Below are 21,055 nucleotides of genomic sequence, written 5' to 3'. Positions count from 1 at the left end.
AGGGAGGGAGGGAGAGAGAGAGAGAATGATGAAAGTAGTGGAGAGGACAAGAGGTGATGAGGTCAATCAAGAGAGTTGTTGGCCTTGGCAAGTACCTGGGTTTCCTCATCATTCGAGGCTGAGGTGAAGGACCAGATAGTGGGATGATCTTAGTGGGATGTGAGATGAGGAAGAAGTGAAGAAGTTCTCAGCAATAGGCATCAATTTTTTTTTCAGTTAAGTATGAAGTGAAATCTCAGCTGAAAGGGTTGGCATGGGAGGTTTAATGAGAGAAGAGAAGGTTGGGAATAGCTATTGTGAAGGCAGCTGTTGTATCCTCCACAGGCCTTTTCTTGCACAGGTTAAACACTCCCATTCCCTTTACAGATCCTCATGTGGTTTAGTCTCCAGTTCCTTCACTATCTTGATCACTGTCCTTTGGACATAACCCAGTTCTCAATCTATCTTTTCTAATACTAGCACAGTAACCTTCCTTACTTGTGGATTTGGAATTGTCAGGCCTTTACAAAAAATTGTGGTTCTTTATTGCCCCCCACCCTGTCCTTCCAGCCTTGTCTAATATTATTCTCCATTCAGTCCAATCTCCAAATCTGGACAACTTTGCCCCTCCTGAATATGTCCTGGGCTTTCTTGCTTCTCTGCCTTTGGTCATGTTTTCTGTGCCTGGAATACCTTTTGCCCCACACTTTGCCTCCTTAATTCCTACCCCCTTTGTTTTTGGAGGTAATGAGGATTAAGTGACTTGCCCAGGGTCACACAGTTAGTAGGGAGGCTGAATTTGAACTCAGGTGCTCCTGACTCCAGTACTGGTGCTCTATCCACTGTGCCATCTAGCTGCCCCTAATCCCCATCCATTTTAAAAGCTCAATTCAAATGAAACTTGGGAGTTTAAACTGCCATGAAAACTTCCCTGAGTCCACTGGATGGTAATGTCCTTTTCTCTTCTCTTCACATAGTACACTGTTTTGTATCTCCCTGATAAATATCATATATTATTATCTTCTGGGGACAGAGATTAGGTATTATCTGATCTCTACATCTCACTCCTTATATCATGCAATGTTCTGTAGCCAGTTTCTGTTTAACAAGAGGTTTGTTGTTTTTATAAGTAAGAGGAGACTTCCTGTCCCACTGACTGACCTTTGTAATTCAACAGAGGATTTTCACACAAAGTGATCACAGACCCCCTCAAGACTCAGTGGTACTTCCTTAAGCCAAATCCTCCAAATTTACAGGAAGCAATTAAGTGCTAAAGACCAGTTATTCAACCTGTTAGGGATTAATTCTCATGGGTCTCTAAAGCTTCTGAAAAGTTACATAAAAATATAATCAAGGATTCTGATGAATGGAACAGGAGATAAACCAAGCCCACAGCAAGGAATCAACAGGGCACAGTCATCTAGACTTGGCATTAGAAGACATGTTTGATTCCCTTACTGACTTTAATTCTTAAGACTTCTTCCTTTGTAGAATTTCCTTAACTGTAAAATGAGGCACCTGGATTTAGGGTCAGATGACAATGGGATTCTAATCCTGCCACTGACAATAACTGCCTTTTGAGGCAGTTGGCACAGAAGATGGCACACCAGACTGGAGTCAGGAAGACATGGGTTCAAATCTGGCCTTAGACACCTACTGGCTATGTGACCCTGGGCAAGTCACTTAACCTCTGTTTGCCTCAGTTTTCTCAACTGTAAAATAAGTATAATAACAACTGCCTCGCAGTTGTGAGGATCAAATGAGATATTTACAAAGCACTTAGCATTGTACTTGGCACATAGTAGGCACAATATAACTGCTTATTCCTTTTCCTCCCCTTAACCTCAGGATCACAGAATACTTAGGGCTGTGCTTTGCACATAGCAGGCATTATGTGAATGCTTATTTTTCTTCCTCCCTCTCAAACTTTGGCTCGTAGAATACTTATCATTGTGCCTGGCACACAGCAGGTATGACAGAATATTTAGGGCTGTGCCTGGCACATAATAAGCATTATATAAATGCTTATTTTCTCTCCTCCCTCTTAACCTTAGGCTCACAGCATATCAGAGTGGGATGGACTTCAGAGGACATCTAGCCATGGACAAGATTCTTCTCTACAACACTACAACATTATTTCTGACAAGTAGTCATCAGGCTTTTGCTTGAAGATTTCTAGTGACCAGGTACAACCCATTTTTGCTAAGGGCAGCTCATTCAAATTGTAGACAGGTCTGTTTCTCCCGTAATGAGCCCAAATATGTTTTGTTGTAGCTTTCACATTTTCATTCTAATTTTGTCATTTCTTGGTTTCCTCATTTAAAAAATGGGGATAACCATACATCCTGAGTTATCTACCGCCTAGGGTTGATACGAAAATTAAATGATGATTTTTATTGCTGTTTTTGAGTACTTTCAGTCATGTCCGACTCTTCATGACCCCATTTGGGATTTTTGTTTGCAAAGATACTATAGTGGTTTGCCATTTCCTTCTCCAGCTCATTTTACAGATGAGGAAACTGAGGCATGCAGGCTTAAATGACTCACCCAGGGTCACACAGCTAGGAAATGTCTGAGGCTGGAAAATTAAGATTACAAACACAAAATTTTTTGTAAGTCTCAAAGTACCAAACAATCATCAGCTATTATCACTAATGTTATTGTTACTAGAAGGATGGTATTTGACCAGAGCAGAGGTTCTTAACCTGAAGGTCATGAATCTTAAAAAAAGTTTTGATAAACTGCATTTCAATAAAATTGCTTTCCTTTGTAGCCAAATATATTTTATTTTATGGATTTTTAAAAACATTATTCTAAGAAGAGGCCTCTAGGCTTGAATAGACAGGGGTTCATGACCCAATAGTCTGTAGATTATTTCTGAGTGAAGGACAACAAATGGATGGTTCAAACATTGTACTGGCATCTATGAAACATTACAATAACCAGAGAAAGGTTTTTCACCCATTGGGTAGATCCCTTTTGAAGGATTTTTGCAAAGACATGGATGAGAATGACAAGAGAATATGATGAGAAGGCATAGATGGGCAGTGATCTCTACCCGTGGGAGAAGGAAATATTGGCTGGTGAGATCAAGGGTCTTTCAAAGCAAAAAAGTATCTCTAGTGTGCCAGGGAAAGTACAGAAGGTCATGGGGAGCAAAAGAGAGGAGAGGAAATCAAATAAACTCATGCATTAGTAAAAGGACCCAGCCTTCCTAGGCATGTCTATACTAAGCCAGGCACTCAGTGGCCTTATTCCTCAGTTTTGGGAATGAATGTCAGTTAGGTGTCTCAGTGGGTAGAACCTTGGATTTGGAGTCAGGAAGACCTGAATTCAAAACCTGTCTCAGACACTTACCATCTGTGTTGCTCTGGGCAAGTCACTTTCACCTCCTTCAGCCCCCGTTTCCTTGTTTGTAAAGTGAGGGTAATAATAGCACCTACATTACAGGGTTCTGAAGACTAAACGAAATAAACGTAGGCACAATGTTTTGCAAACCTTAAAGAGCTATGTAATTGCTATTTATTATTATTACTCCTATTTTTAAAATAGAACTTTGAGGTTTACAAAGCACTTTTCTCAAAATGACCTTGTGACATATGTGGTATATTATTTTCACCTGCATTTTTCCTTTTGCTTTTTGGAGGGGGGAGGGCAGGGCAATTGGGGTTAAGTGACTTGCCCAAGGTCACATGGCTAGAATCCCCAATTTTCAGAAGAGGAAACTGAATCTAAGAGATAAAGTGATTTGCCAATGTTTATGTAGCTACAAAATATCAGAAATGAAATAACCCAGTCTTCTGATTTAAAATACAGTAATCTTTTTTTTTTTTTTAAATTTTGAGCCTGGGTGTCCATATCTTGCCCAGGTTGGAAATTCAATAAATCCTAATACTTATTGTCAAGGGAACCTTGCCTTGTTCATTTCTTCCCTGGGCTGGCTCTCTCCTCCTTGGGCAGTGAGGCAGCAACCCTACCTCAAAGGTATTTAGCACACTGGTGTTGGACTTAGTGTGGATGTTGGATTGGTTCAGACCACTGTAGCTGAGAAGTGACCTCAAGCAATTAGCCTCAGCCTCTCTGGTAAGAGGAGTTACAACTAGGTCTTGATTTGTGTGTTTCCCCTGAAGTGATCCCATTATTTGAATTCACCTTGTATATTTCCATTGGATTAGAACCAATTACCTTATTTCACATAGTCTAGTCTATTTTGTGCCATTTTGTACCAAATACCATATTTTATGTAATCATTACTTCAAATAGTGCAAATTAACATACCCGCTTCATAATGAAAAATAACATAGCTGCTTCAGAAGCTTCATTATGAGCCCTAATTGGGATTTTGTTGGACAGGCACAGTGATCTCTCCAATATACTATGCTGTCTGGGTGCTCTGGGGTTATTCTAACAAGTAGAAATTATAGTGGGATCACACTGAGTCCAAGTTAGGACAGGGACAGGGACTAGATAGAGACTCATTTCATTTCTTACTTTGATTAATATCACTTTCATTTCCCTTCCAACTCTATGCAAATTCAGTCTAAATAGACTGTCACTTTCAGGGGCAGCTTTGATCCTGGAAGGCAGGTTTTTGCTGTTTATATCTTTGGCACTGTCACAGTAGAAAGGGTCCTAAATCTGAAGCCAGAAGACCTGCTTCAAATCTTTTGTGACTGCAAATAAGTCATTCCTTCTTTCTGGATGCCAATTTCCTTATCTGTCAAATGAAAACCTCTGAGGATGCTTTTGATTCTAAGTTCTATGATCTTACAATTACACACAGCATGCGCAGTGGGCTCTGCAACCAAAGGAGTAGTATGTTTTGTGTCTGTAGTCTCATGGATCCAAAGATGGCCAGGTGGTGCCGTGGATAGAGCACTAGATTCAGAGTCAGGAAGACTTGAGTTCAAATCTGACCTCAGACACTTCCTAGCTATGTGGGTCCCGAGCAAATCATTTAACCCTGTTTGCCTCAGTTTCCTCATAAACCAGGGATCATAATACTACTTATCTCCCAGGGCTGTTTTTAGGCTCAAAAGGGATGTAAAGTACAGTGCCTGGTACATAGTAAGTGCTATATAAATCTCTCCTTCCTTTTTTCATTTCCTCCCTTCCTTCTCTCTTTTCTTCCCTATTTCTTTCCTTCCCTCTTTCCTTCTTTCCCTCCTTCCTTATTTCCTTCCTTTCTTCCCTCCCTCCTTCCTTTCCATCCTCTATTCCCTCTTTCTTACCCTCCCTTCTTCCTTTCTTCCTTCTTCCCTTCCTCCTGCTTTCCCTCTGTCCTCTTTAAACCCTCTGGTACATTTGTCTTCTCTTCTCCTTAGACAAGGCAGGGAGAGGGCTTTCACAAATCTTTATCCAGTGCCTGCCTGGCTGGATCACTAGGCAGTGTATAAGAACCCAGGAAGGCACTGCATTTCTGAAGGGTTCAAGAGGCATTTGATGATCTTTGCCTGAGGCAAAATGTCCCAGACTAGTTAGTCAATATGGGAGTTTGACCCATTTAAAAGAAGGTTCACTTAATACTTAGGGGATTAGTATGAAAACACTGACCTAGAAGTTGAGAAAGAGGACTGAGGTCCTGTCTCATTTCTGTCACTAATTAGCTGATACTGGGCAAGTCACCCAACCTCCCAGGGTCTCAATTTTCTTATTAGTAAAAAACGGGGGATTGTAAATAGGGGTTCTTTAAGCTCTCTCCCAGTTGTTCTTCTCATAGGACATCCCATCTCCCATCTCTGGACATTTCTGGCTGTCCCCTATGTCTAGAACTTTTCCCTCATTGCTCCCTCCTGGTTTTAGCTTAATCTGGGGTGGGAAACTTGTGGTCTCAAGGCCATATGTGGCCCTTTATGTCCTCAAGTGTGGCCCTTTGACTGAATAAAGGGCCACACTCGAGGACCTAGAGGGCCATACGTGGCTTTGAAGCCACAGATTCCCCACCTCTGGCTTAAGTCCTGCCTTTTGCAAGAAGCCTTATCCCGGTCCCCCATAACATTAGAATCTCCGTTCTGGGATTACCTCCATTCTCCCCTGGATATATCTTGTTTGTTCATGGTTCTTTGTATGTTGTCTCTCCCATTATACTGGGAGCTCCCTTGAGAACAGGGACTTGTGTTTTGCCTTCTTTTATACCCTTAGCACTTATTACAGTGCCTAATATATAGTAGGCACCTAATAAATGCTTACTGAATGGATTCAACTTGATTCTATAATTCTCTGTGACTTTGAAAGGGCTTTTAACATTCATTTTTCACATTCATTAAAAACCAAATTTTGCTTTTGGTTGCATAAAAGTTTCCTGTCTGACAGGTACCAGGCTGTCCCCCCCATGCTTGGAATATTCTCCCTCCTCATATCTACCTCTTCTTAGAATCCTTAATTTTCTTCAAGCTGAAGTTTGTGCCATTTTGTACACAAAGCCTTTCTTGATTCCTTCTTTTGGCAGGATCTTCTTGTGTGTGTACATATACACCTGTATACACAAGCACACAATATATACACGCATATATGTGTATATAATGTATGTGTTATACATGTTGTTGAGTCATTTCAGTCATATATGATTCTTTGTGACCCCATTTGGGTCTTTTTGAGTAGAGACTAGAGTGGTTCGCCATTTCCTTCTACAGCTCATTTTACAGATGAGGAAACTAAGGCAAACAGGGTTAAGTGACTTGCCGGGGTCACCCAGCTAGTAAGTATCTAAAGTCAGATTTCAAGTCAGAAAGATGAGTTTTTCTGGTGCCAGGCCCTGTGGTCTATCCACTGTGCCACCCAGCTGTTAAGCATACACATACAAATATATGTCTATATGTATATACATATGTGTATATTTGTAACATATATGTATACATACACACTTTCTAACACACTACTATCTACACCAATACAGCTATAGATAAATTTATATCTATACACTATATAACATATATTTAAATTTATGTTTGCATATATTCATAACTATATCTCTGCAGAGAGTAAAGTCTGTGTGGATATTTATATAGATCTTTCTATCTATCTATATCCCTTTCTGTGTGGATAGTACCATCTGGCTCCCTTTTTCTGATTCTGGTTTGCTCTCCATTGCCTTAGTTCCTTTCTCCAAGCAGATGAGAACTACATAACTAATGAATCCCCCAATAATTAGCAGGGAGGCACTACCCCCCGCCTAGCTTATTTGTGACAGCTAACATTCTGAGCAATTAATCTTCAGCAAATAGGGAAGACCTTCAAGTTGAGGGCATTGTACTGATATGGACTTTGCATGTTCTGATAGAGCCTTAGAATTCTGTGTTAACGCACACATTCTCTTGTTCTTTCATCAGAAGCTGGGCATTGGTAGGGGGCTGCCACCAACTGGATTCTGTGCCCTGTGGGCTGGACTCTTGGGAGGCCCTTCATCTTCATGGCTCCTAAGCCTTGCAGGGGCTGCTCATGTATGCCATCCCTGTTCCTATGGAAGTACTGAATTATGTCTCTACCTTCCTTTCTAGGCTCAGGGTATGGAGCCTAGATCCCAGTTGGACCCTTCTCCTCACCTGAGAGTCTGAGATTTCAGACGGTTTCTCTGTTAGGCTGCTGCTTTCTGCTGGGATCAGGTCGTTGTACTTCGTGACATCCTCATCTGAGTAGTGGAGACTACCTGGGCTGGGCCTTGGAGGAGACCTGGGGAGAAATGGGAAGGCAGGATAATGGGAGGGGGAAAAGGAGGCCATGAGGTCCCAGTCACTGTAGGGAGAAGTAAGCAGAGAGCTTCTTAACATGTCCATTTTTAGCCTGTGCTGGTTAAGAGGGCATTTAAATCTTTTCCATCTTCCTGAGTGAGGTGGGGGTTTGGCTTCTGGGTCATCAGGATACACACAATACAGAAGAACCTCTTATTTTAGCATGAAGAGGAATAAAGGGGGGTATGTATGCAAGATGCCAGAGATAAGGATGGTGCTCATTTGAGTAATTTAGAAGTGAGTTTGCAATCACTATAGAAGAAGGCTGCTTACCTCCCCACTTCCCTTCCCTACCCCGCAACATGAACATCACTGCTCTGCCTGGGACCTTTGGGGAACCTGTGCTATCTGTGCTCTCTCAAAGAAAGGAGCTGGATCTGCCCAGGGGGCCTGATGTTCTGTGTATTTGCCCAGCCTGATGGGTAGAGGTCAACCCTTTCTGATCCTCACACCTAGAAAACCAGCTATTCTAAGAGGGTGGTTTTGACTCAGAGCTCTCTCTGTAGCAGGGTGAATGACTGGTACTACTTCTAAGGAATGACCTCTCTCCCTTAGCTCCTTCCACACAATCTGAGTAGGTCCCATTCATCTTGAAGGAGGTAATTGAAAACGAGCTAGTGACCTGCTGCTTTTCTGAGTGTAAGTCACAGAGAGTGCCAGGGTGGAAGATCACAGCGTCAACAGTTTCTCATACAGGCAGCTATGCTCGAGAACTGGAAGCAGCTTTGGGTAGCTTGGGGCATGTGTGTATGGCTGGAGAGCATTGAGTGTACACAGTGGGTGTTGAGAGAGCCCCTGGTCTGTGTATTCTATTGGTGGGTGGGGTTGGGAGAGAAAGGAGGAATAGTGAGGTGTCCTGTGAAATGTTCCCTTGTTCAACTGCGGCTGGGCAGGGGAACCAGCCCAGTGGGGCCAATCTGGCCATCCTGAGTCCTGCTGGGGTCCTGACGCTCTGGCATCAAACAGCTCTTTCTTTGGGAAGGCCTGGGGTTTGGCTGGGGATGAGAGCTTGGCCTCTCTGGCCTGTAACAGCCCTCTTCTCTTCTCTTCTCTCCCTCCCTTCCTCCCCCTGCTGAACACACACATCGCTTCTTCCACTCCAGCCCTGGGAACAGAGAGTGCTTTGTTAGCCTTGCCTGGGAGAGTCTTGAGCTCCCTTCCTCTCTGAGCTGCCTTCTCCTGATGAGCCTGAGACATGCATGCTAAATAGATTCCAGCGAGGGACCATTGAACCCCTCATGCTGGCCCCTTTTCCTTCCCTGTTTTCCCTAAACCCTAGAAAAATAAAATGTCCAGGTCAGTTAAGGTGACATTATTGCACCCCAACAGACTCCTCTGTATTCTAGCTTTGCATCAGTCCTGTGGCCTTCAGCAGACCAGAAATATCAACCATGGGAAGGAGCCCAGAGTCTGAAATGAGGCTGGGGTGAAAAATGGAGAACATGGCCTTTCCATATTGCCTTTCCCTTTATCTTCTAATTCTCTGAGTCCAAGATATAGGCCAGTAATCACATGATTGATCCAGTATGGAGAATGTTGAGGGGGATTGGCAAACACTTTTATATTATATTATGTATGTATAAATGAGGATCTGGGGTGGGATGTCTGGGACTAGGTAAAGAAATAGGGGTGGGACAAGGAAGGGAGACCAGTCCCAATAGGATCCCAGACCCTCACCCAATGAAATTTTCCTTACTTTCCAAGAGAATCAGAGCTCCCCAGACCCTGAGGTATGGGTCCCTTAGAAAAGAAGGATGGCATCACAGAGTGCTTTGGTGTCCAGCTATGGCTGCCCTGCCTCCCCTTTCTAGGTGCTTCTTTTCAAGTGGTGGTCATGGTGGGACAGAAGCTGTTAGGCCAAGCTAACAACAAACTCTCGGACTTGGGGTCTGGATATGTCTTTATGCTTTTTCCCCATAGGGTGCTAGTTTCCTCTTGGAGAAGAGGATAGGAAAGTGACATCATATTGGGGGAAAAGTTGGCCCTTCTCACTCAGGATCACTAAGCCTGACCTGGAGATGACTCCCCTCATTCTCACTTTGGCAGAGGTGGTCATTAGGTCTGTGTCCTTTTTACTAAAAATGCCTAAGCATCTGACTAAAAGAAGCAATCTGTATGGTATCTTTATGCAAAATGTCACAACAGAAGACCTAAGTTTTAATTCTGCCTCAGACAGCTACAGGCTGTGTCTGTCTGCCTTATATACCTTAGTTTTTTAATCTGTATAATGGTGATAATAGAAGCTACTTCAGAGGACCAAATGAGATAATGAATGTAAAGTGCTTTGTACTCCTTAGTGCACTATAAAAATATTAGGTATGTTTTTAAAAAGCCAAAAAAGCATAATAACTATATATGGTTTATGAAAATGTAGACCTGTGATTTTATTTGTATAAGGATCTCCAGATGAAAACATTTCTCCTAATGGGGACTATCACCAGCTCAACTGATTTTGGAGAGTTGCCTGTGGTACTGTGACGTAAGTGACTTGTCCAGGGTCACACATTCAGGATGTGTTAATCAGGACTTGAATTCTAAGGCCAACATTCTATCTACTGTACCACACTTCCTCTCATGTATATGTGACATATTAGTACAAAACTATGATATATATGTATATAAAATGTATACATAGTATGTATATGGAAATGCATATGTGTATATAAGCATGCAGAGACATATATGCATATGTATAGATATATGCACACGTGCACGTGAATGTATGTATTTATGCATGTGTGACCCGGTATATATACATATATGTATGTGTATGTATGTGTGCATGCATGCATGCATAAATCAGGACCCACATCCCCTTTCTTTTTTCCCTAATACCCCTTATATCAGGTATAACCCAGTTTGAACAAATCCCATTTGTAAGGCATTGCCTTGTCAGCCCTCTCCCCTGCCATCCTGAAACCTGATTCACTGACCACTACCAGTCTTTAAAGTGGATTTAAATTTTTCAGGATTGGCCTCAATCTGTTAGCTATTTTCAGGTTCTTGGCCCTTCTTCTCGGCACTTGGGAATTCCGGGGGTGCTGGCTTACAAGCTTTCCAGCCTCCCACCCACCCCATAAAATATTCTCTACCTGGTATAGATACCATTCTTCCGACAGAAGGAGTTCTTGACAGAGAGACGGCGATTATTGAGTTCCAGGGCTGGGAAGCTGCTTTCATCCAGGCTCACCATCTCTCCATGGCCCAAGGCACTGGATTTGGCATTGTTCCCTAGGGAAAGAGGAAGAGGGGAAATTACAGACAGTTGGTCACTTCAACTGTATCTTCCCCAAACTACTTGGGGGCCTTCTACTTTGGGGTGGGAGAACGGGCAGCAGAGACAGAACCCCTATCTCTCCTTGTTTGTTTTTTTTTTTCTGTTGGGATCAGATTAAAAGGGAGTGGATAGGACAATACTGGAAAGGGCAAGAAGGAAAAAGAAGGGACAATTTTCATCCTATATCTATTGAGTGAGTGTATGTTTCCCTGAGGGGAGGAAGGATTATTAATGGCTGGTCACTCCCACTATGACTCTCTAGACTGTTTGTTTGCTCTTCTTCATGGTATTCCTCTCCCCACTACAAGGAGGGCAGGGGTCTCTTAAAGACCACTACTCCAAAACCAATGGTCGGACTTGGCCTTGTCATCTCTCTCCCTTGCTACCACAGCACCTTGAGTTGAAATAAATTTCTCCTTCAGCTGAATTAAATTCTTTGGGACTGGCCTCAGTGTAAGCAGTGGTTTCCAGGTCCCTGGCTCCTGAGCAGAGCTGTAACTGGCATGGAACCAACAGGGCCTTGTCCCAGGATGACAGCAGGTCCCTCAGGTGACTTCTGTCTCTACACCCCTGTGGTCCTCTAGCTCTCTCCAGATTCTCCTAATTCCTCCTCCCTCTATCACAGGTTTCACCTTCACCTTACAACCACTATGGGGGCAAAGGTCAGTACCCCCCTCCCCCATCCCTGCTGTGAAACTGTACACAGCATCTCTCCACTCCTAATCCTCTCCTTTGGCTCCCAACTAGTTTGGGACTTGGTAAAAATGTTCCCAGTTATAGTTCTAGACATAAGCAATAGTCTCAAGTACTTAGTAGAATGGAGCCCCCAGCTTACCAGAGTCTGGCTTCTTGGCATACTTCTTGCTCTGACCACGGATAATAAGGACAAAGACCAGCAGGAGAATAAATATGAGGCCGACCAGGGCGATGACCACCAGGAACCACCACTCCTCATAGAATGGATTAGCTTTCTGGGCTAGAACACAAGTTGGCCGTCAGTGCCTAGAAGGCTAACTCCCTTTTTTGGCTCAAGATTTCTGCTAATCAGTGGATGTCTTCTATAACCAAGGTCCTGCTAGCTGTGTTCCAAGTGTGGGCAGGGTTGGTAACTGTACCCCCTGAATAGGGGAATGACCAGAGGTAGATTCAGTCCTGGGTGGGAAAGGGAGGTATTCTTGGGAAGGGTCTAATCTGTTCTGCAGGTAGGCTGGGAATCTACCTCCTAATATTAGTTCTATCCCTCATTTTGAATCTCTTTCTAGTGGTAAAGAGGAAGGGAATGAATCTGGTTGGGGTCATTAGAATGGGTTTTCTGCAGGGAGAACTTTATATCACTTTCCTTTTGGAGCTGATTGCTACCTCTCAGGTGCACTCTCTAGAGGGAAGATATGACAAGGGTATGATATAGGGAAGTGTAAGGAACCTCTCTTTTGAATTACTTTAAAGAGCCCAGTATGACAATCTGTATATTGCTGGTGCTCAACTGGTATAGTTGATTGACTGGAAGTTTAGGTATTTTTATTGAATCTTAGGGGAAGGGTATGTGGGAGGAGAAAAAGGGCAGGAAGAAATATTGGAACTTATCCAGGGCACAGAAAACTTTAGTTACACCCCTGCTTCATAGGGCTGGGAAGTTGGGAAGAGACAGCTCAGAGTTATTGTTGTAAGTGATTTTAAATAATGACTAGGATTTGGGGCACAGGGTTGAGTAATTCAATACCATCTTAAAATCTAGAATATGTCAGAGGACAAAGAAGATTGGAGACATGAGGATGAAAATTCTTAGTTCATCCTGGTAACTGCCCAATATACTTGGGGGTTTCTTCTCCATGAGCTACTGCCTGGATATTTCTGGTTACCAAGGAAACACACAACTTGCTGGCATGGTGCCCTAGGTCTCTCGGTTTCCAGTTCCATTGACACTCCCATCTTAAAGTGACTGACTAATTTATCTCCCCCTGCCTTCCCTGCTGGATTCCTTTAATAGTAACCAAAAAAAGGCAGCTGAATCTAGAGAAGATAAGCCTTCTAGTCTCCTAAAAAGTTCAAAGCTGAATCAATGTCATGCCCCCAGGTCTTACTGTTCTGAAGAACATAGGAAAATGACTTGGTTTGAATCGTAACTACCCCAATCCCCCACCTTCAAGACCCCTGCTGCCCTAGCTGTGCCTTTACTTCTCTCCCTCATCTGCCATGACTGTATAGGTGGCATGCTTGGATCCTTTGTGGAGGTCTCTCCTCTAATCAGCTTTCCCACCACCCACCTTCCCCAGTCCCCAAAGGCCAGTACCTGGGACAGACTGGGATGGGCTGCTAGGTGTGCCATAGCCATAGTCATTAACAGCAATGACCCGAAAGTCATAACTGACACCATGCTTTAGGATGTCCATACTGAATGTGTAGGAGGTCACCTCCTTAGGAATGTCTTTGATGAGGATATCCCATAACCCTTCATCTGCAAGACCAGAGAAGAGGAGGTTAACCTTATGGGGGTAGGAGGAAGGAGAGGGAGACAAGGTCTTGCATCTCTGCCTCCAGGACTCTTTGTCTCTTCTCAGTATATGCCCATGGTGCTGACTACCTTCTCTACCTCGTCACATCGTAGCCAACTTTATCAGCAGGCCTTTGTTCACCAAATAAAAGAGGGCAAAGAACCTTAAATTGTAGCAGGAAGGATTTATGTTACAACTTCTCATCTATAAGTTCCTTAAGAATGTGAGATGCCTTTAATATCAGTCAATAAGCATTTATTAAGCACCTACTCTGTACCAGGCAATGGTTAAGAAGAGTGATGAGATTAGGTTAAATCTCATCTTTTTTATTAAGAATGTAGAGGATTCTGGGAGCAGTATAATATTAAAGATAGCTTAAATATCAGGCAATATCTGGTTTTATTTTTTGCTTTTCCTTCAAATGTTGGTTCAGCTACTTTCCTTCTTCTCCTTGGGGAATCACTTTTCTATAGTTTTTTGAGCTTGCTCTATGAAAACCTTTATTTTGTTTGAGATTATGTGGTTCTTTCCCTAAATGGATGTAATTTACCATGGCCTCATAAGAAAGCAATGATCACAGGCTGTATATATTTACGAGGAATAGGCAAATACCTACCATTTCTCCCCTACTCATTCATCATGGAGACAGGAAAACAGGGGTGGGAGAGAAAAGGAGTATTTTTTTTCTCAAGGGAGCATGCCCTGACCACCTGGGTAGAGAGAGACTCAGTGGTAAGGGCAGGAACCTTATAAAACAGGAAGCTGTATAAACTACCTGAGTTGAAGAAGGGCTTGTATATAGGTACCCCTGTCCTAGACAACCCCGAATCTTATAGGAATGAACAAAAGTCAGTTCCCTGTAGGGGTGATGGAAGGCACTGTGGTGTAATAGAAAAGGCATTGGATTTGAAGTCAGAGGATCTGGATTTGAAACTTGGTTCTGCATTTGCTACCTATAAAACTGGGCAATGGATTTCTGGTTAAGATTAGCATGTGAAAGGTCACAGAGAAGCCCTGTTGTCCCATGAGACCCCACCAAATGTCTGAAATGAATCCCCAAAAGACTAACAATCAAGAAACTTGAAAATAAATGTAAGTAAGCTCCTCTATCCAGTCTTGAACTGACACTAAGACAGCCAGAAATTGGCAGAGAGAGATAAAAGGGTTGCACCAGAGAAGCCAGCATAAGAGCGGGTAAATGTAGATGCAGGTGGAGGTGGGGAGAGGAATGCACCACTGAAGCCAGTGCAAACTCAGATAAACCATTGAGAAGGTGGCCAAACTGGGAAAGGGCTGTCACTGTGCCAGGGAAGTCAGTGTAAGTTCCCACAAATAGACCTGAAGTCACTGAAGTCAGACAGCTAAGAGAGAAACAAGCCATAATGGGCTCCAGTAACTGGGGACTTGAAGCCAGATCCTAAACCAGATCAACTGTTAGGTCAGAAGCAGGAACAAAACCATTTACCAAAGATAAATGCTTAGGAAGATTCCTTGGAGCATTAGAAGCCACAGGAGGAGATGGGGAGAAGGCAGCACTGGGCTACCTGTTCCAGAGAATAGTGCAGAAGACAGAATGATTTTTGGTATCCCACTACAGCCTGTCAGGGCCACAGTAAGAGATGTAACCTACTCTTGTTTGGAGATTATGCAAGGAGAAGCCAGAGTCTGGCCAAGGTCAGAACCTGCAGTGGAACCCCCAGAAGATTAAGGCAGAAGTTAGGTATTGAGGAAGAGGGTAAGAATGAAAACAAGCTACCCCAGGGCAGTAGCATCTAGACAAGATCCCCTATGGGGGAGGGGGGGAATGGGATTAAACAACGTCCAAGAGGATCAAGGGGGATTTGACGCAGAATAAAATCACAAAGCAACAACTGAGACTGAAAATATGAGCAAACAGAAGAAAACAGGGAATACAATGAAGAAATAATATAAGGTAAGAGAAACCCAAGAGACTGACCTCAAAAGAAAAGAGAAATCCTGTGATAATGATAGAGACACAGAGGGAAAAAAATGGCTTGGTCACAAGAACTACAAAAGTGGCTGAAAGAAATGAAGCAAGAGATGAAATGACAGTTTGGGAGGAAAAATGGAAAGGAGAATAAATAACTTAGAAAAAGAGATGGAAGAAGATGGAAAACCTTATCCAAGTAGTAGACTCTCTGAAAAATATAATGGAACAACCAGAACTCAACAATTCCATAAGACAAAAAAAAATTAGAACAAAGTTAAAGTTTTTTAAAAAAAGAATAAAACATGAAGTTAATATTATCAAAAAGAATTGACCAGGAAAAGATTGAAGAAGAGATACAATTAAAGAATCAATGGACTTTTTGAAAACTGAGACCAAATGAAAAACCTAGACATCATATTTCAAGAAAACATAAAAATCAATCTAGAAAGACTCTACTACACAATTCCTGAAAGAAACCCCTATTGAATACATCCAGGAATGTTATAGCCTGAAAGCAGGAAAACCATATTAACACTTAAAGGCTTTGGAAAAATGAAGTAACATCACTACTTAACATACATGCACTGAATGGAACAGTATTATCTTGTTTGACCTTTACTCTCGAAGAGGAACATGACATCAGAAAGATGATGCCATCCATGAATTGCAAGCAAACTGAATTTAAGTGAAGGAGGGCTATGCAAGGTCACCAACTTCACTTTCTCCTCCAGAGCCATCAGGGTCCAGGGGCAAGATATGGATCAGGATGCCTGGAGATGGCCCTCAGCATCTTGAGACTTGAAGGAAAAGCTAATCAAATTACATGGAGAAATAGACAACAGAACTGTAATAGTTGGGGACCTCACATAATATATATGTAACATAATAGTGGGTGACCTTTCCAAATCTAGAAAAATTCTAAATAAGAAGTGAAGGACCTGAATAGACTTGTAGAAAAGGTAGATATGATAGATATTTGGTGATTACTGAATAGGAACAGAAAGTTATATGTATATTCCTCAGCTGTGCATAATGCTTATGTGTCTAATATTTATTAGACCATTATGCTAGGGCATAACAACTTCATAAACAAATGAAAAATTAAACATCTTTTCTTTTACTGGTCACAATGCATTAAAAAGGGGATCTGAAGAAAGCATTCATAGTTAAATGGAAACTAATTTATTTTTAAAGAACTGGTGGATCAAAGACAATCATGGAAATAATAATTAATTTCAGGAAAGAAAACAATGACACAATGAACACTTTGGGGATGAAGCCAAAACAGTCTTTAAAAGAGAATTTATATCTCTAAACACTTTCATTGACAAAAGAGAAAAATAACAAATCAACTCATGCAACAAAAATAATTAGAAAAGCACCAAATCCCAAACCTCTCAAAAAACAAAAAAGCAAATTCTAAAAATCAGAGAAGACATAAACCAAACTCAGATTAAAAATCACTAAAACTAGAAGCTTTTTTTTAAACAAAGAAAATCAACACCATAAAAATGAAAAAAAAAACCAACCCAATAAACTAATAAGGGTAACCAAATTGCCAGTATCAAAAATGAAAACAAGAATTCACACTACATGAGGAGGAAGTAAAGGAATTTATTAGAAACTATTTTGTCTAATTGTATGACAAAAAGAATCAAATAAAATGGATGGACACATTAAAAATGTTGAGATTAACAGAATAATCATTAGAAAATTTAAATAATGCAATCCCAGAAAAAGAAACTGAACTAGTCATAAAAATCTTTCAAAGAAAAAAGGTCAGAAACAAATGAATTTACAAGTGAACTTTGTACAATATTGAGAGAACAATTAATTCCAATATTGAAAAATTGAAAAATATTGAAAAATGTATTTTCTGCATGTGAATCTGAGGGTTTTACTTTCTCTTTTTTTGGAGGCTGAGGAGATATACACAGGGAATACAGGGCAGTGATCACTATGCTTAAGAAATGAAGAAAAATGGTGTGGCTAGGTGGCATAGTGAGTAAGAGTGCCGGCCCTAGAGTCAGGAGGAACCGGGATCAGTTCGGGCCTCAGATACTTAACACCCAAACAAAAAAAAAATTGGTTGTGTAACCTTGGGCAAGTTATTTAACCCCAATTGCTTTAAAAAAAAAAAAGAAATGAAGAAAAAAATTGAAAGTTGAGTCAATGAATTATTTAAAAATAAACAGAAGATAGGAGAAGCACTAAAGATATATTTTTTAATGTGATAAAAAAGTATCTTCCTAAAGCCAAAAGTTAATGTAACATTTTGTTATTTATAACTGTGTCTGACTCTTTGTGATTCCGTGGACTATATCACACTAATACTGTCAATGGGATTTTCTTGGCAAGAATATTGGAGTGGTTTGTTATTTCCTTCTCTGGTGGATTAAAGCAAACAGAGGGTAAGTGACTTACCCAAAGTCACACAGCTAGTAAATGACTAAGGCCAGATTTTTAACTTGGGTCTTTTAGGGCTCTATCCACTGCCTTTGTATTACACACAAAGGCAAAACACTAGAAACTCTTTCAACAAATACAGAAGCAAAGCAAAGATTTTCTTTTCCCCCACTGCTATTGACGTAGCTCTAGAAATACCAGCAATAGTTATAAGATAAGAGAAAGAAAGGAAAGGTATAAAGAAGGGCAAGAAGAAACAAAACGATTGCTTTTTGCAGATGATATGATAGTTTAAAAATCCTGGAGGATCAGCAAAGAAACTGAGACAATTAATAGCCTTAGCAAGGTATCAAGATACAAAATAAATGCACAGAAATGTAACATCATTTCTATTTAGCAATAACAAAACCCAAGAAGGAAAAATAGAATGGAAAATCCCATTTAAAATTACTACAAAATACATAAAATACCTGGGAGTTGATTTTTGAAGGGACAGTCAAGATCTAAATAGAAACAACTACAAAATGATAACTTTTTTTGGGAGGGGGAAGGCATGGTAATTGGGGTTAAGTGACTTGCCCAAAGTAACACAGCTAGTTAAGTGTCAAGTGTCTCAGGCTGGATTTGAACTCAGGTCCTCATGACATCAGGGTTGGTGCTCTATTCACTGGACCATCTAGCTGCCCTTACAAAATAATTCTTACAGAAATAAATAATGAATTTAATTTAAATTTAAAATAAGTCCAAGTGAGGGATATTCACTCACCATGTAACAGACATGTTAATATAAACAAAGATAATACTACTAAAATTAGTTTAAAGATTTAGTTGTCCATCAATCAAACTACCCAGGAGATATTTTATGGAATTAAACATAATAATAACAAAATTCATTTGGAGGAACAGAAGATATAGAATGCTTAGAAATTTAGAAAAAACAGTAGCAGAAAAAAGTAGAGGCAACTTAAAAAATTCTAGACTATATATTATTAAGCAATAATCATTAAAGCTATTTGGTACTGGTTTAAAAAAAACAACAGAAAAGCACATAAATGGAATAGAATAGATGAGGAAGAATCAGAAACAACTGGCCTCAATAACCCACTGTTTGATCAATATTTAAACATAAATTACCTAGGAAAGAATTCCCTGCTTGACAAGAGTTGCTAGGAAAATAAGAAAGCAGTTTGGAAGAAATGAAGTTTTGGCCATCATCTTATACCATATACATACATAGCTATAGAAATAATATAAGACTAAAAGCTACTGTTCAGCAAATAAGTACTGAAAGGATAATTGTAAATGATTAACAACCACATGACAACTGCTATAAATCACTAAAAATTAGAGAAATTAAAATCAAAAGAACTCTGAGGTTTCACCTCACACTTGAAAAACTGGCCAAGATGACAAAAGATGGGAATTGTTAATGTTGGAGAGAGGTTATGTTTAGTATTAATGGTTTTTTAGTAGATTTTTTGTATAAGCTGGTCAAATCATCCTGTAAAGCAATTTGGAAGTTTACTAAGAAAAAGAATGATGTGCCTATTTCCTTTGACTCAGAGATTCTACTGCCAAACATATATCCCAAGGAGATCAATGATAAAAGAAAAGTCTCATATACTCCAAAATAGTTATAGCAATAGCTTTTTTGTTGCATATAGTTACATTTTGTTGCATAATAGCTGCAAAGAAGTGGAAAAATAGATGGTCATTGATTGGGGAACAGCTAAATAAGTTGTAAGTACATGAAGACAATGAAATATATACTGTAATAAATGATGAATGTGGTGAGTACACAGAAACATGGGAAACTTATACGAACTGATGCAAAGTGAGATAAAAAGAACCAAAAAACAAAACATGACTACAAAAATGTAAATAGAGAAAACAATAACAAAACAACAAAGATGGAATGCTATATACTTTATGTGGTGGCAAGGAACAGCAATCAGAGTAGATACCCATCGATTGGGCAATACCTAAACAAATTGTGGCCCATAAAGATTTCTGTGCTGTAAGAAACAACAAATATGATGAATAAAGAGAAGCATGATGTACATGAACTGAGGTAATATGAAAAATAAAACTGAAATAAAATCAAATATCAGATTATCAAATGAGATAATATTTGTAAAGAGCTTTGCAAGCCTTAAGCAATATATAGATGCTTCCACTGTTACTATTCTTCTTCTTTGTATTGTCCCATGTAAGTAAGCAAAGCCAAGAAAAAAAATATACATAAGAACTACAAAAATGTAAATGGAAGAAAAATTACTGTGAAACAATGAAAAATGTATGTTGTGCTGCTTGCTTCCTGACATAGAGATGATGGACTCAGAAGGCAGATGGAGACATTTTTTTTTTGACGTGGTCAGTGTGGTAGGTCTATGCATATGGTATAAGATGATGGTCAAAACTTCATTTCTTCTGAACTGCTTTCTTATTTTCCTAGCAACTCTTGTCAAGTGGGGAATTCCCTCCTAGGTTAACTTACGTTTTGCTTGATTTTACATGTATCTAACAGGGATTTTCTTTTTCTTGCCTTCTCAAATGAGGGGTGGAGGGAGAGAATGCATAATGAAAATAAAATAAAATTTCAGTAAATTTAAGAGAAAGAAAATGGATGTTACAAAATTACAAAGAGCAATCCGAGGCCCCCAAACACTCCCTGGTCCCCTACCTCCTTTAGAGGTTGGGGGGGGATGGTGTCCAAAGGTATGGGACACTATATATTATCAGATTTTTTCTAATGTATTATTTTTTTCCCTCTTCTTTATTCTTTTAAAAAAATTCTTGGTAAGGAATGGATTTTTAGGAGCATAGAGGGAAAAGGATACTGGGGGAAATTTGTTGTTGTTCAGTTTGTCTAGATGTCCAACTCTTCATAAAACCCCTCTTGGCAAAGATCTTGGAGTGGTTTGTCATTTCCTTCTCCAGCTCATTTTACAGATAAGGAAATTGAGTCAAACAGGGTGAAGTGACTCTCCCAGGGTCACACAGCTACTGTGTTTCCCCAATAATAAGACCTATCCTGAAAATAAGCCCTCCCCTTACTGTGTAAGATTCCTCTAAAATAAGCCCTCCCCCGAAAATAAGCCCTATTGAGATTGCTACTGTAGTGAAGGTGATCCCTTGCGCTACACGCTACATTACGGTACCCTCTGTATGCACCGCCCCCCCCCCCCCCCCCCCCCCCCCCCCCCCCCCCCCCCCCCCCCCC

General features: G+C 40.6%; 1 protein-coding gene across 1 annotated transcript in view; it reads right to left on the bottom strand.

Annotated features, from left to right (window-relative positions):
- Positions 1–21,055, bottom strand: part of SDK2 (sidekick cell adhesion molecule 2) — a 479,875-nt gene that overhangs the window by 20,433 nt on the left and 438,387 nt on the right. Inside the window, exons 39-42 of the mRNA XM_069076864.1 lie at positions 13,274–13,438; positions 11,819–11,959; positions 10,799–10,937; positions 7,521–7,647 (exon numbers count right to left, since the gene is read on the bottom strand). Coding sequence (XP_068932965.1) covers positions 7,521–7,647; positions 10,799–10,937; positions 11,819–11,959; positions 13,274–13,438 — 572 coding nt within the window. The remainder of the gene's footprint in view (positions 1–7,520; positions 7,648–10,798; positions 10,938–11,818; positions 11,960–13,273; positions 13,439–21,055) is intronic.

Source organism: Petaurus breviceps, unplaced genomic scaffold (genome assembly GCF_028583685.1).
Source record: "Petaurus breviceps papuanus isolate PSGF00001 unplaced genomic scaffold, PetGlider_PUasm1.0 90925, whole genome shotgun sequence".
In the NCBI taxonomy this organism is placed as follows: domain Eukaryota; kingdom Metazoa; phylum Chordata; class Mammalia; order Diprotodontia; family Petauridae; genus Petaurus; species Petaurus breviceps.
Note: the sequence above shows the minus strand (reverse complement) of the source record. Positions and strands in the feature narration are given on the sequence as shown.